General features: G+C 42.8%; 1 protein-coding gene across 1 annotated transcript in view; it reads right to left on the reverse strand.

Moving 5' to 3' along the window:
• The window catches only part of LOC126281475 (myrosinase 1-like), a 68,564-nt gene extending 60,251 nt beyond the window's left edge, over window positions 1-8,313 (reverse strand). The window contains exon 1 of the mRNA XM_049980471.1: window positions 8,148-8,313. Within this exon, the coding sequence (XP_049836428.1) occupies window positions 8,148-8,301 (154 nt within the window). The 5' untranslated portion in view covers window positions 8,302-8,313. The remainder of the gene's footprint in view (window positions 1-8,147) is intronic.
• Window positions 8,314-10,912: the final 2,599 nt, after the last annotated feature.

Consider the following 10,912-nt stretch of genomic DNA (forward strand, 5'->3'; position numbering starts at 1 on the left):
GTAGCAGAGATTGGAATACATCCATCAAGTAATGTAGGGCGTTGGTTACAAGTGCTGTTTTGAGATGAAGACGTTGGCTCTGGAGAGGCATTGAGGTGTGACACATCAAACCAGTTAGAAGACTGACGACTCCAAAAAAAGTATAAAGAGAAGAGCGAATGGTAGTTTGGCCCAGTCCTTATGAAGCAATAGACCAAAGTTGTCAACAAGGATTTGTGCAAGTATTGGTGGTTCCATAATGATGTGGCTGTGTTTACATGGAATGGACTGGTTCCTCTGTTCCAACTGAACCGATCATTGACTGTTAATGGTTATGCTCGGTTACTTGGAAACCATTTGCCGCCATTCATGGACTTCCAAACAACGACGGAATTTTTATGGCTGACGATGTGCTACGTCACAAGGCCGTAAAATTCGCGACCAGTTTGGAGAACCTTTTGAACGAATTTTTTGACTAACCATCAAACATTTGTGAAGCCCGCATCTCGTGGTCGTGCGGTAACGTTCTCGCTTCCCACGCCCGGGTTCCCGGGTTCGATTCCCGGCAGGGTTAGGGATTTTCTCTGCCTCGTGATGGCTGGGTGTTGTGTGCTGTCCTTAGTTTAGTTAGGTTTAAGCAGTTCTAAGTTCTATGGGAATGATGACGTAAGATGTTAAGTCCCATTGTGCTCAGGGCCATTTTTAAAATAAAAAAAATTAAAAAATACATTTGTGAAACATAAAAGCAAGAGGTCAGTTGGTTCACAAAATCCTGCACTGGCAACTATTTCGTAATTATAGACGACTGTAGAGGCAGTATGGCTGAATAGTTCTGCAGGCGACTTCCAATGACTTGTTGAGTCCACACCACTTCCAGTTGCTGCACTATATCGAGTAAAACAAGGCCCGACATTATTTTGCTTCCTTCGTCTCACTGTATATTGATCTGCTATGTTAAGACGGACGAGTGGGCTTCTGGAGTGCCTGCCATTGGCCGTTGCGGATTACAGCGAGCCCTCGCTGTACCACATAATACCAGAATACCACGTAGTTCCTATGGACTATCGTAGTAGTTATGCGATTAAGTTCATGATATCTTGTGAAAGATCACAGTTCATTGTAACTGACAGAAAAGCGTGTACCGAAACATATGTAATATGTGTCGTTCCCCAAGAATGTGACCTCTTCTGTTCCTAATCTTTACAAACGAGTTAGAAGACAATCCAGGGATCTCTTCCAGATTGTTTACAGATATGTTGCAGTTCAGCAAAGTCATCAGAACATCCTCAACGCTCTTGTTCAGTGGTTCACAGAAGTGAAGCAACCCCAGGCGTGCTTGATACTTGGATGGATGACTGAAGAACAGTGTTGTTAGCTTACGGACAGGTAAGTCGCCAAAATGACTGCCAGCTGAAAGATATGTACTATGCCGCTGAGCCATAAAACAATACCTCGATAGAAAAAGAATTCAATAAATAATTAGTGCAGAGTAATTAAATTCCGGAAAAAACCGGGTGATGAAAAGTCAGTATAAATTTGAAAACTGAATAAATCACGGAATAATGTAGACAGAGAGGTACAAATTGACACACATGCTTGGAATGACATGGGGTTTTATTAGAACCAAAGAAAAAAAATACAAAAGTTCAAAAAATGTCCGACAGATGGCGCTTCATCTGATCAGAATAGCAATAATTAGCATAACAAAGTAAGAGAAAGCAAAGATGGTGTTCTTTACAGAAAATGCTCAATATGTCCACCATCATTCCTCAACAATAGCTGTAGTCGAGGAATAATGTTGTGAACAGCACTTTAAAGCATGTCCGGAGTTATGGTGAGGCATTAGCGTCGGATGTTGTCTTTCAGCATCCCTAGAGATGTCGGTCGGTCACGATACACTTGCAACTTCAGGTAACCCCAAAGCCAATCATCGCACGGACTGAAGTCTGGGGACCTGGAAGGCCAAGCATGACGAAAGTGGCGGCTGAGCACACGATCATCACCAAACGACGCGCGCAAGAGATCTTTCACGCGTCTAGCGATATTTTTTTTGTTATAATAAAACCCCATGTCAATCCAAGCATGTGTCTCAATTTTTACCTCTCTATCTACATTATTCCGTGGTTTATTAAGTTTTCAAATTTATACTGACCTTTTGATCACCCGGTACATCTATCTAGGTAACATATTTAAGGCCACAAGTTCAATTAAGGTCTACATTAGCAACGGCAAATGTGAAACTCTTGTTGCACTCGGTTGATCAATATAGTTACGGTTAATGTTGGTTCTGGATGACGCTATAGATGTCCTCCAATGATGTTTCATATGTGCTCGATTGGAGAGTCCAATTCAATAGGTCGACTGTAGAGCATGTTGGGTGCTCATAGCGGTATGTGGGCGACCATTATCCTGTTGGAAAAAGACATCCTGGTATGCTGATCATGAATGGCAGCATAACAGGTCGAATCGCCAGAATTAAGTACAAATTTGCAGCCAGAGTGTGTGGGATAACCATGAGAGTGCTCCTGTTGTCATACGAAATCCCACCCCAGGCCATAACTCTACGCGCAGGTTCAGTACATCAAGCACGCAGGCAGGTTGGCTGTATACCCTCAATTGGCCTTCTACTAACCAACACACTGCCATCACTGGCACCATGGTAGAACCAGCTTTCATCAGAAACACGACCTGTACCTTGCCCTCTAGTCAGCTCTTGCTTGACACCAAGGATGTCGCAAATCGCAGTGGTTTGGGGTCAGTGGAATGCATGGTACAGGACGTAAGTCGCAATTATCCTTGAAGTAACCGATCTGTATAGAGGTTGCTACTACTCAAATTGCTGCTGCCGATGCAGTACAATGAGCCAGAGCCATACGCCAAATACAGTGGCCTCACCTCTCTGTATTGTCACGTGGTGTCCAAAGACCAATCTTCTTGCTACAGTAGATTCTCGTGACCACCGCTGCTAGCAATCATACACATACTGTGGCTACATTACTGCCGAGTCTTTCTGCAATATCGCGGAAGGAACATCCAGCTTTTTGTTGCCCTGTTACCCAATACCACTCAAGCTCAAAGAGGTGTTGATAATGATGTCTTTGTAGCCTTAAAGACACTGTCGACTGATATCAGTTCACCATCTCCAGTTTCTAAGGTAGTTAGAGCTCGCGACCGTTACATCGTATATTTAAAGCAAACCAGATTTCCATCCTCGTAGTAGTGCTTCCAGCTTCACTCTTGTGTGCCTGGCGCGAATAATGAATAGAGTTGCCTTTCAGATGAAGAAACACGCCTATCAACTTTTTTCGTGTCGCCAAACTCCTTGGTGTTCCGATATTTCTCCGTCAATGAATTCTTACTACCGGAATCACGAAACACGTTGCAAAATAACTCGGACATCTTCATGACGTGAAAACTAGCAATTGACTCTAAACAATGACAAGCGTGATTACTAGAAGAAATCCACAAAATTTTGGTTACAAGTTATATCGCACTAATATAAAGGTCTCTAATTTAACTGAATAGATTGCCGTTATAATTACGAACAGAAGTGGTTAGGGCGGTCACATAGGAAATATTGTGGAGAAGGCGAACGAAAGACTGAATATTATTGACAGAAAACATACAAGATGTAACAATTCTACTAATGAGACTGCTTACATTACGCTTGTCCTTCCTCTTGTGGAGTATTGCTGCGCGTTGTGGGATCCTTACCGGATAGGGCTGACGAAGGCAATCGAGAAAGATCAAGTGAGGCCGGCTTGTTTTGTATTGTCGCGAGAAAGGGAAAAGAGTGTTACGAATACGATATATGATTTAGTGCGACAATAATTAAAACAAAAACATTGATGTTCGGACGAGATCTATTCATGAAACTGGACTCACCAACTCCCCCTTTCACAGGAAAGTAGAAGATATGTAGAGTTCACAAGGAAGGATATAAATGTTTGCTTTTCACAGGTGCTGTTCGAGAGGGAACGGTAGAGAAATTGAAAGTGGTTCGGTGACTCCGCTGCCAAGCAGATAAATACGAATGTCACAGTAGTCATGTTCATGCTGATGTAGGTGTAATAACGTCAATTCGTCACTCTCTTCCTCTCCCTTTCCCCATTCCCAAAACAACCACCCTGTGTATGCGTGTGCCATTACGTAAAATATTTTTTTCATATTTAAAAGGAATGAGTATTTGGTAGGCCCCACTCATAATGACTCGAAAAATTCTGGGCAATTAGTAAGTATGAAAGATTAAGAAACAGCAACGAAATATGTGATACTGGTTACAGTCAATAGCAGGTGTTTTAGGTGTAAGCAGGTGTTTATCGCTATCCTAAAATTTATTAACCGAAGTTCATAATAAAATGAAAAGACGGGTGAAGATACAAATGTATCAGATAAAAAGCAGGTGTGGAAGACAAAAATTCACTTTAATGAAAATGAAATGGTGGGTGGAACGTGTGTTTAGGCCAACGGTTGGTAAATGACGCAGTGAACTTCTTCGTTCGTTTAATAATACAGAATATGCTTTTGTCCAAAAAACAGCTTGGATTTAAAAACTATCGCTCGTCCGGAATTCCGCTTGCTCTTTTCTCGCACGATATCCTGAAAACCACGGACGAAGGGCAAAAGGAGAAATCGGACATTCTTAGATTTCAGAAAACAGTGCCACTCTTCAGACGCTGAAGAATGTCAGATACATGAATGATTCGAAACGATTTTGAGCAACATAACCCAGTACTATAGTCCACATAATCGTCTTGAGAGTTACAGAAAGGAATTTAAGATAATTCTCATTCATTGCCCCGTCTCAGTTGCACGTTATTAATTAGATTACGTGCTTTGATATCTTTGGATCCTATTCAGATCTAAGTATGCATCTACTCTGGTATGTGCTTCTGTGCAGCCAGGACGGTCTGCTGACGCAGTTACGTAGATCTGAAGGTGATCCATAGTCTTCAAAACATGTAATATAATTAAAAATATCCAACTGAGATGGGACAATAAATTAGAATCATCTCAATGGACTCACTACGTTGTGCCTGTATTTATCAGAGACGCGCGTGTTTATCAGACGCAAACGTACCGTCTTGAGCGCACAGGGACGTGATAAGGTCGCTCTTTTTCTGTATATAAATAAACGATCTCATGGATAGGGCGAGCAGCAGTCAATTTGCTGATAGCGCCGTTGTGTACGGGAAGGTGACACAACGAGGACAGAGGATCACTTTGGACAGAATTTCTATTTGATATGATGAATGGCAGCTTGATCCAAATGTGGAAAAATTTAATTTACACAGATGAGTAGCAAAAGCAGTCCCGTAATGTTCGAATACAAAGCAGTATGTGCTTGTAGCTTGACACAGCCACGTTGATCAAATATCTGTGTGCACTGAAGGCCCAAAGAAACTGGTAGAGGCATGTGTATTCAAATACAGAAATACGTAAATAGGCTGAATACGGCTCTGGGGTCGACAACGCCTATATAAGAAAATAAGTGTCTGACGCAGTTGTTAGATCGGTTACTGCTGCTATAATGGCAGGTTATCAAGAATTATGTGAGTCTGAACGTGGTGTTATAATCGGCGCACAGCGTTGGGCCACAGCATCCCCTAGGTAACGATGAAGTGGGGATTTTCCCGTACGACCATTTCACGAATGTACCATGAATATAAGGAATCCGGTAAAACATCAAATTTCCGACATCACTATGGCCTGAAAAAGATTCAGCAAGAACGGGACCAACGAACCGACAGCCCACTCGTATGATGATTGCACGACACAAAGCTTTACGCCTCGCATGTACCTGTCAACAACAACAGTGGACTGTTGATGACTGGATATTTGTTGCCTGGTAGGACGAGTCTCATAATTCAATTGACCCTGCATGTCAGCAGGAGACTGTTCAAGACGATGGAGGTTCTGGCGTACGTAATTTGAGTAATATGGGGCCCGTGATACGTCTAGATACTACTGTGACAGGTAACGCTTACGTAAGCATCCTGTCTGATCACCTGCTTCCATTCGTGTACATTGTGCATTCCGACGACGTGGGCCATTTCAGCAGAACAATGTGACACCCCACACGCTCAGAATTGCTACAGAGTGGCTCCAGGAGCACTCTTCTTATGAGTTTAACCCCTTCCGCTGGCCACCAAACTCCCTAGACACGAACATTATGGAGGATATCTGGGATGCCTCTTACTGATTTATGGACAGCGCTGTAGGATTCATGGCGTAAATTCCCTCCAGCACTACTTCAGACAGTAGTCGATTCCATGGCACGTCGTGTTGCGGCATTTATGCGTGCTCCAGGGGGGCCTACTCGTTATTAGACAGGTGTACCAGATTCTTTGGCTCTTCAGTGTGGAATGATGAAGAGCGACATGAAATTCAACGACTACGTGACATCACTTTCAGGATAAACGAATGGTCTTCAGTTTAGTTGCTGAACTCTAGGAAAGTATGGCTCATCTACAACCGTACCCGCGTGCAGTACACCTATGCGTCCCTTTCTTCAACGTTTTTCGAGTGTCTGGAACAGCTACTAACCCTCATTAGAAGAAGACATTGAAACAATTCAGAGGCGGGCTGCTACATTTTTTACCCTAGGTTCGATCAGCACGCAAGTATTACGGAAATGCTCAATGAACTTTGAAGGGAATCATATTGCCACCTAAAACCATCTCGAGCAAAACCGTCGAAGACGAGAGAAATGACGGCCTGATCTGGAGCAGACAGTCTTTTTCCATCTCGATTCATTTGCGAGTGGAACAGGAAAGGGAATGACGACCAGTAGCACAATACACCTACCGTTAAGCGGCCAGCAGAGTGTGTAAGAGTTAATGATGTAGCTGTAGAGCGAATTAAATTAAGATGGATTATGTTGACAAACATATATTCGTCTAGCTACAAGCACCAATATAAGACGCCGGCCTCGGTGGCCGAGCGGTTCTAGGCGCTTCAGTCCGGAACCGTGCTGCTGCCACTGTCGCAGGTTCGAATCCTGCCTCAGGCATGGGTGTGTGTGATGTCCTTACGTTAGTTAGGTTTCAGTAGTTCTACGTTCTAGGGGACTGATGACCTCAGATGTTAAGTCCCATAGTGCTCAAGGCCATTTGAACCATTTTGAACAATTTTGAACCAACATAAGGAGGTCTACAGGACACTTGTACCAGCATTAGATGTCAAATGCCATGGTGTCCTAGACATCAAGCTCTGATTGCACCCCATGCGCAATGTTTTCATCGTTCTGGTTGTAGAGAGCTCAGCATCGTAACAGTGCATACGACATGGAACCTCAACAATTTCGGAACTCCACGACCAGACCAACAGATTGCGTCAATAGCAGGCCTGTGAAGTTAACAGGCGGCGTACACGCCGACAGTAGATGTCGCTGGCAATCAACACATATTCATGCATCCGCCGTATTACGTGCCAAAAACCGACCAGCACATATCCGTCAGCGAGTCGGATAGAACGACGCATAAACCCGGGAGAGTTGTTCGGTCGCGCCTAGCAAACTGAAGCTCTCCACTATGCCACGTCCGACTTGGCTATCGTCTTCTGGATAGAAAGCTGTCTCCTCAGCAAGGACTCAAAGTGATCAGCGATGTGCTCGTTGAGACTTCGTGTAATTGTATCGTTATTCTTCTAGCTGCAACATTTAGTGAGACTGGAAGTTTCTATGATTCCCGCACTTATATTTTTCATTACTGTTGGCTCTTAGTTCTTCTTCAGTGAAGCACACCGTAAGAAGTTGGAAGTGCTTTTGTTCTTGAGTGAAGCTTGGATTTGGATTTTGGGTTTTACACCTAAACTGAGAACCTTATCTTTCCGTTTTAATCTAAGGTTGTTAGGACTTCAAGACTTTACTCGTTAAAGAGAGTGGGATTACAGAAGCTTAATTCACTATTTTTAACTGAAAGCTCCTAAGATTTTAAGATAGTGTTCAACGAAGCGTTTGTAACTCTCTGAAGTACGTCGAAAATTTTTTATTCACTTTTGTACGCCAACGGCGTACAGATAACCATGTACATTATGGTGGTGGTGATGGTGATGATGGAAGTGAACACGAAGTGTCTCTGTTGTACTGTCTTTCCATGATCATTATCTTCCTAAACGTCCTGAAATTCATTAAAGTCGCCAGATAAAATAGAAATTGTGTCGCTTACCATCTTCGTTCCAGCCGCCCTCTATCTGGTAGGAGGCAGTGGCGGCTCCCAGCAGGAATCCCTCTGGGAACTGGTTGACCTCTCTACCAGGTGCTGTCGCCAGTAGGCACGCAATTACCAGCAGCTCTAAGCATAATGTCATAGGTGCCACCATGTTGGTATCTGTTGCTTTAACGGTACTCGTTGTCGGCTTATAAACTCTCGCACTTGTCGGATAACACTCGAGTGCCAACAAATGATGATATCTATGGGTCTATGACGTGCATGACCTATTGATAAGCGTGCTGCAGTCTCATGATTACTTCCTGTATACTCACTCTCATGTGTGTTGTGACATTTTCTGTCGAACTGGAAATACCATCAACCTGACTAATATATCGACACTAGAGAGGACCTAAAGGCGTCAACAACGTCAGCCAAGTATAACCACTAAGGTGATCTTGGCACGAAACTGGAAGCTTTCATTTATCGATTGGAAGGGACACATGGTCAAGTGACAAAACATCGACACAATTTAGGATTAAAGGGTGTCGCTGCACGAGTCTGAAAGCTTAAGTACTTTAACAATTGCGTATTGTTGTCAACACTTACAAAAATTCACGGTAATTGTATCGCGTCATTCTTTCAGAATCATACGACTGGAATTATTTGCCATTTTGCTGAGATCCTCTTCCAGTAGCTGTTTGCAGACCCGTTCCTGACGCCAAGAACTTAGATAGAAGGCTGAAATGTCGGAATGGTAGTTTTTTTAATAGTGACAACACCCAAGAGCGTTTAATACACGCGACGGCACCGAAAGACTAAGTGGCCCAGAAAATTTCGCAACAGAAACCACTGAGCTGAGCTTCGGAATTTTCGCGTCTGTGATCGAGGAAAGATTTTGATGCAATCTTTGAAGTCTTTCGTTGTTCCTGCCTGAACACATCCTCTTCAGTGAAACAGGGTTTGACTAGCAAAGCATTTGCTGAAAGGTTTTTGTTTGCATAAAATTGTGTTCTAATTTAACTAACAAAGAATTAGTTAACTAAATGCTGCAACTTCCTGCAAATTCTCTTTCTCTACAGCTCCCTCTAGTTTTGTGGCACTTATTACCCGATGTCTTAACAGATGTCCTGTCATCCTGACCCTTTCCTCGGTAATTCTGCGGAGAACCTCCTCAGTCCTTACCTTGTCAGTGCACCTAATTTTCAACAATCTTCAGAGCATCACATCTCACATGTTTCCTTTTTGTTTTCGTTTGGTCAGAGTCTATATCTCGCTACCGTAAAATCTTTAGCTCCAAACGAACATTCTCAGAAATTTCTTCCTCAAGTTAAGACGTATGTTTGATACTAGGAGACTTCTCTTGGCCTAGAATGCCTTTCTGCCAGTTCTAGTCTTCACTTTTATGTCGCCCTTGCTCCTTCCGTCATAGTTTATTTGCTACCTAGGTACTAGAATTCAGATAGGTGAACATATCTTTTATATACCAATTAAACCTGTATTTACTAGGTATGATGTGCTCCCACTATTGTGCGCTGACCTCTGCACAAGATGATGATTTTACACCTGGAATTTCATGGGGAGCCAATGTTTTTCTTAACTTATGGCCAATTTTGAGTCGTCGTGCAATATATGTTAATGAAATTAACTCAATCACTTGAAAAAGATATAAAATATCAAACCTAGGTCGTAATGAAATAAACAACACACTCAAATTGTGGTGTATTTATTTAAAAAATATTGCACGAATGTTGCTGAACAACATCAACAACTATTAACAGATTATATTCATAGCACGTAGACCGTTTCTTGACAACTTCAAGGGTTGACCCCAGGGCGAAGCGTTGCGGAAAACTGTCCAAAGCTAAACAGTATCGCACCAGCTCATTCTGCGCCAGAAATAGTCACAAATGATGCTCTTCTGGAGCATCAAATTTCAGCTTTCGCTGCGTTTCGTAACATGGCAATCAGTGACTGTTTCCTCCTTCCTTGGATAATTCCAGAAAGGCGATCGTTTCCTGAACAGCCAACAAGGAGACTTGTACAGTCCTCTGCCAGGCCTTTACAAAACATGTCGCACTGAAAAGCGGAGGATTAACATCATCACTAAATTCTTTAATCACGCCTTGATTATTTTCGAGCTGATAACTGTAACTTTACTACTGCTCCTGGTACTCTAATCACCAAATTAATCAGAGGCAATTGTGGTGTTGGCTTGGGACCACATCTGACGCCACAGAGATTGGAACAGTTGGGCGTCTCCCTTCGTGCCTTATGAACTTCTTATTGTAAGCTGGCATGAGTGTCGGTGGTCAAGGTAAACAACGTTAGATCGTACAACGCGACCATATCATTGCTGTCCGACATATGGGACAAACCTCCTTCAACGTTGAACACGCACTGAGCCTCTCACCTGTCACTTTTTAAAGTGCATACCATGTGTACCAACGTTCGTAAAGAGCCACAGCAGCTAATCATCTACTGAAACGTCCCCTTTGAACAATTATACAAGACTGTGCTTAAACTGAAACACAATATTTTTGGCACAACGCAATCTGACTTCCAAAAATCCCTACGATAGAATGGCCCTGACTAACGTTAACCTATACGTTTCACAAATCACTTACCTCACAAAAATCTTCGTTACTCAAGCTACTGCAATACAGCGAGCGCCACTACTGCCAGCTAAATAAAAGATTCAAACTACTGAAGGCACTAACTACTGATAGGCATAGTTGGCAAATGAAAGATAAGAATACAGAAAAAACAATGTATTTACCTTA

This window comes from Schistocerca gregaria, chromosome 7, assembly GCF_023897955.1.
Source record: "Schistocerca gregaria isolate iqSchGreg1 chromosome 7, iqSchGreg1.2, whole genome shotgun sequence".
Lineage (NCBI taxonomy): Eukaryota > Metazoa > Arthropoda > Insecta > Orthoptera > Acrididae > Schistocerca > Schistocerca gregaria.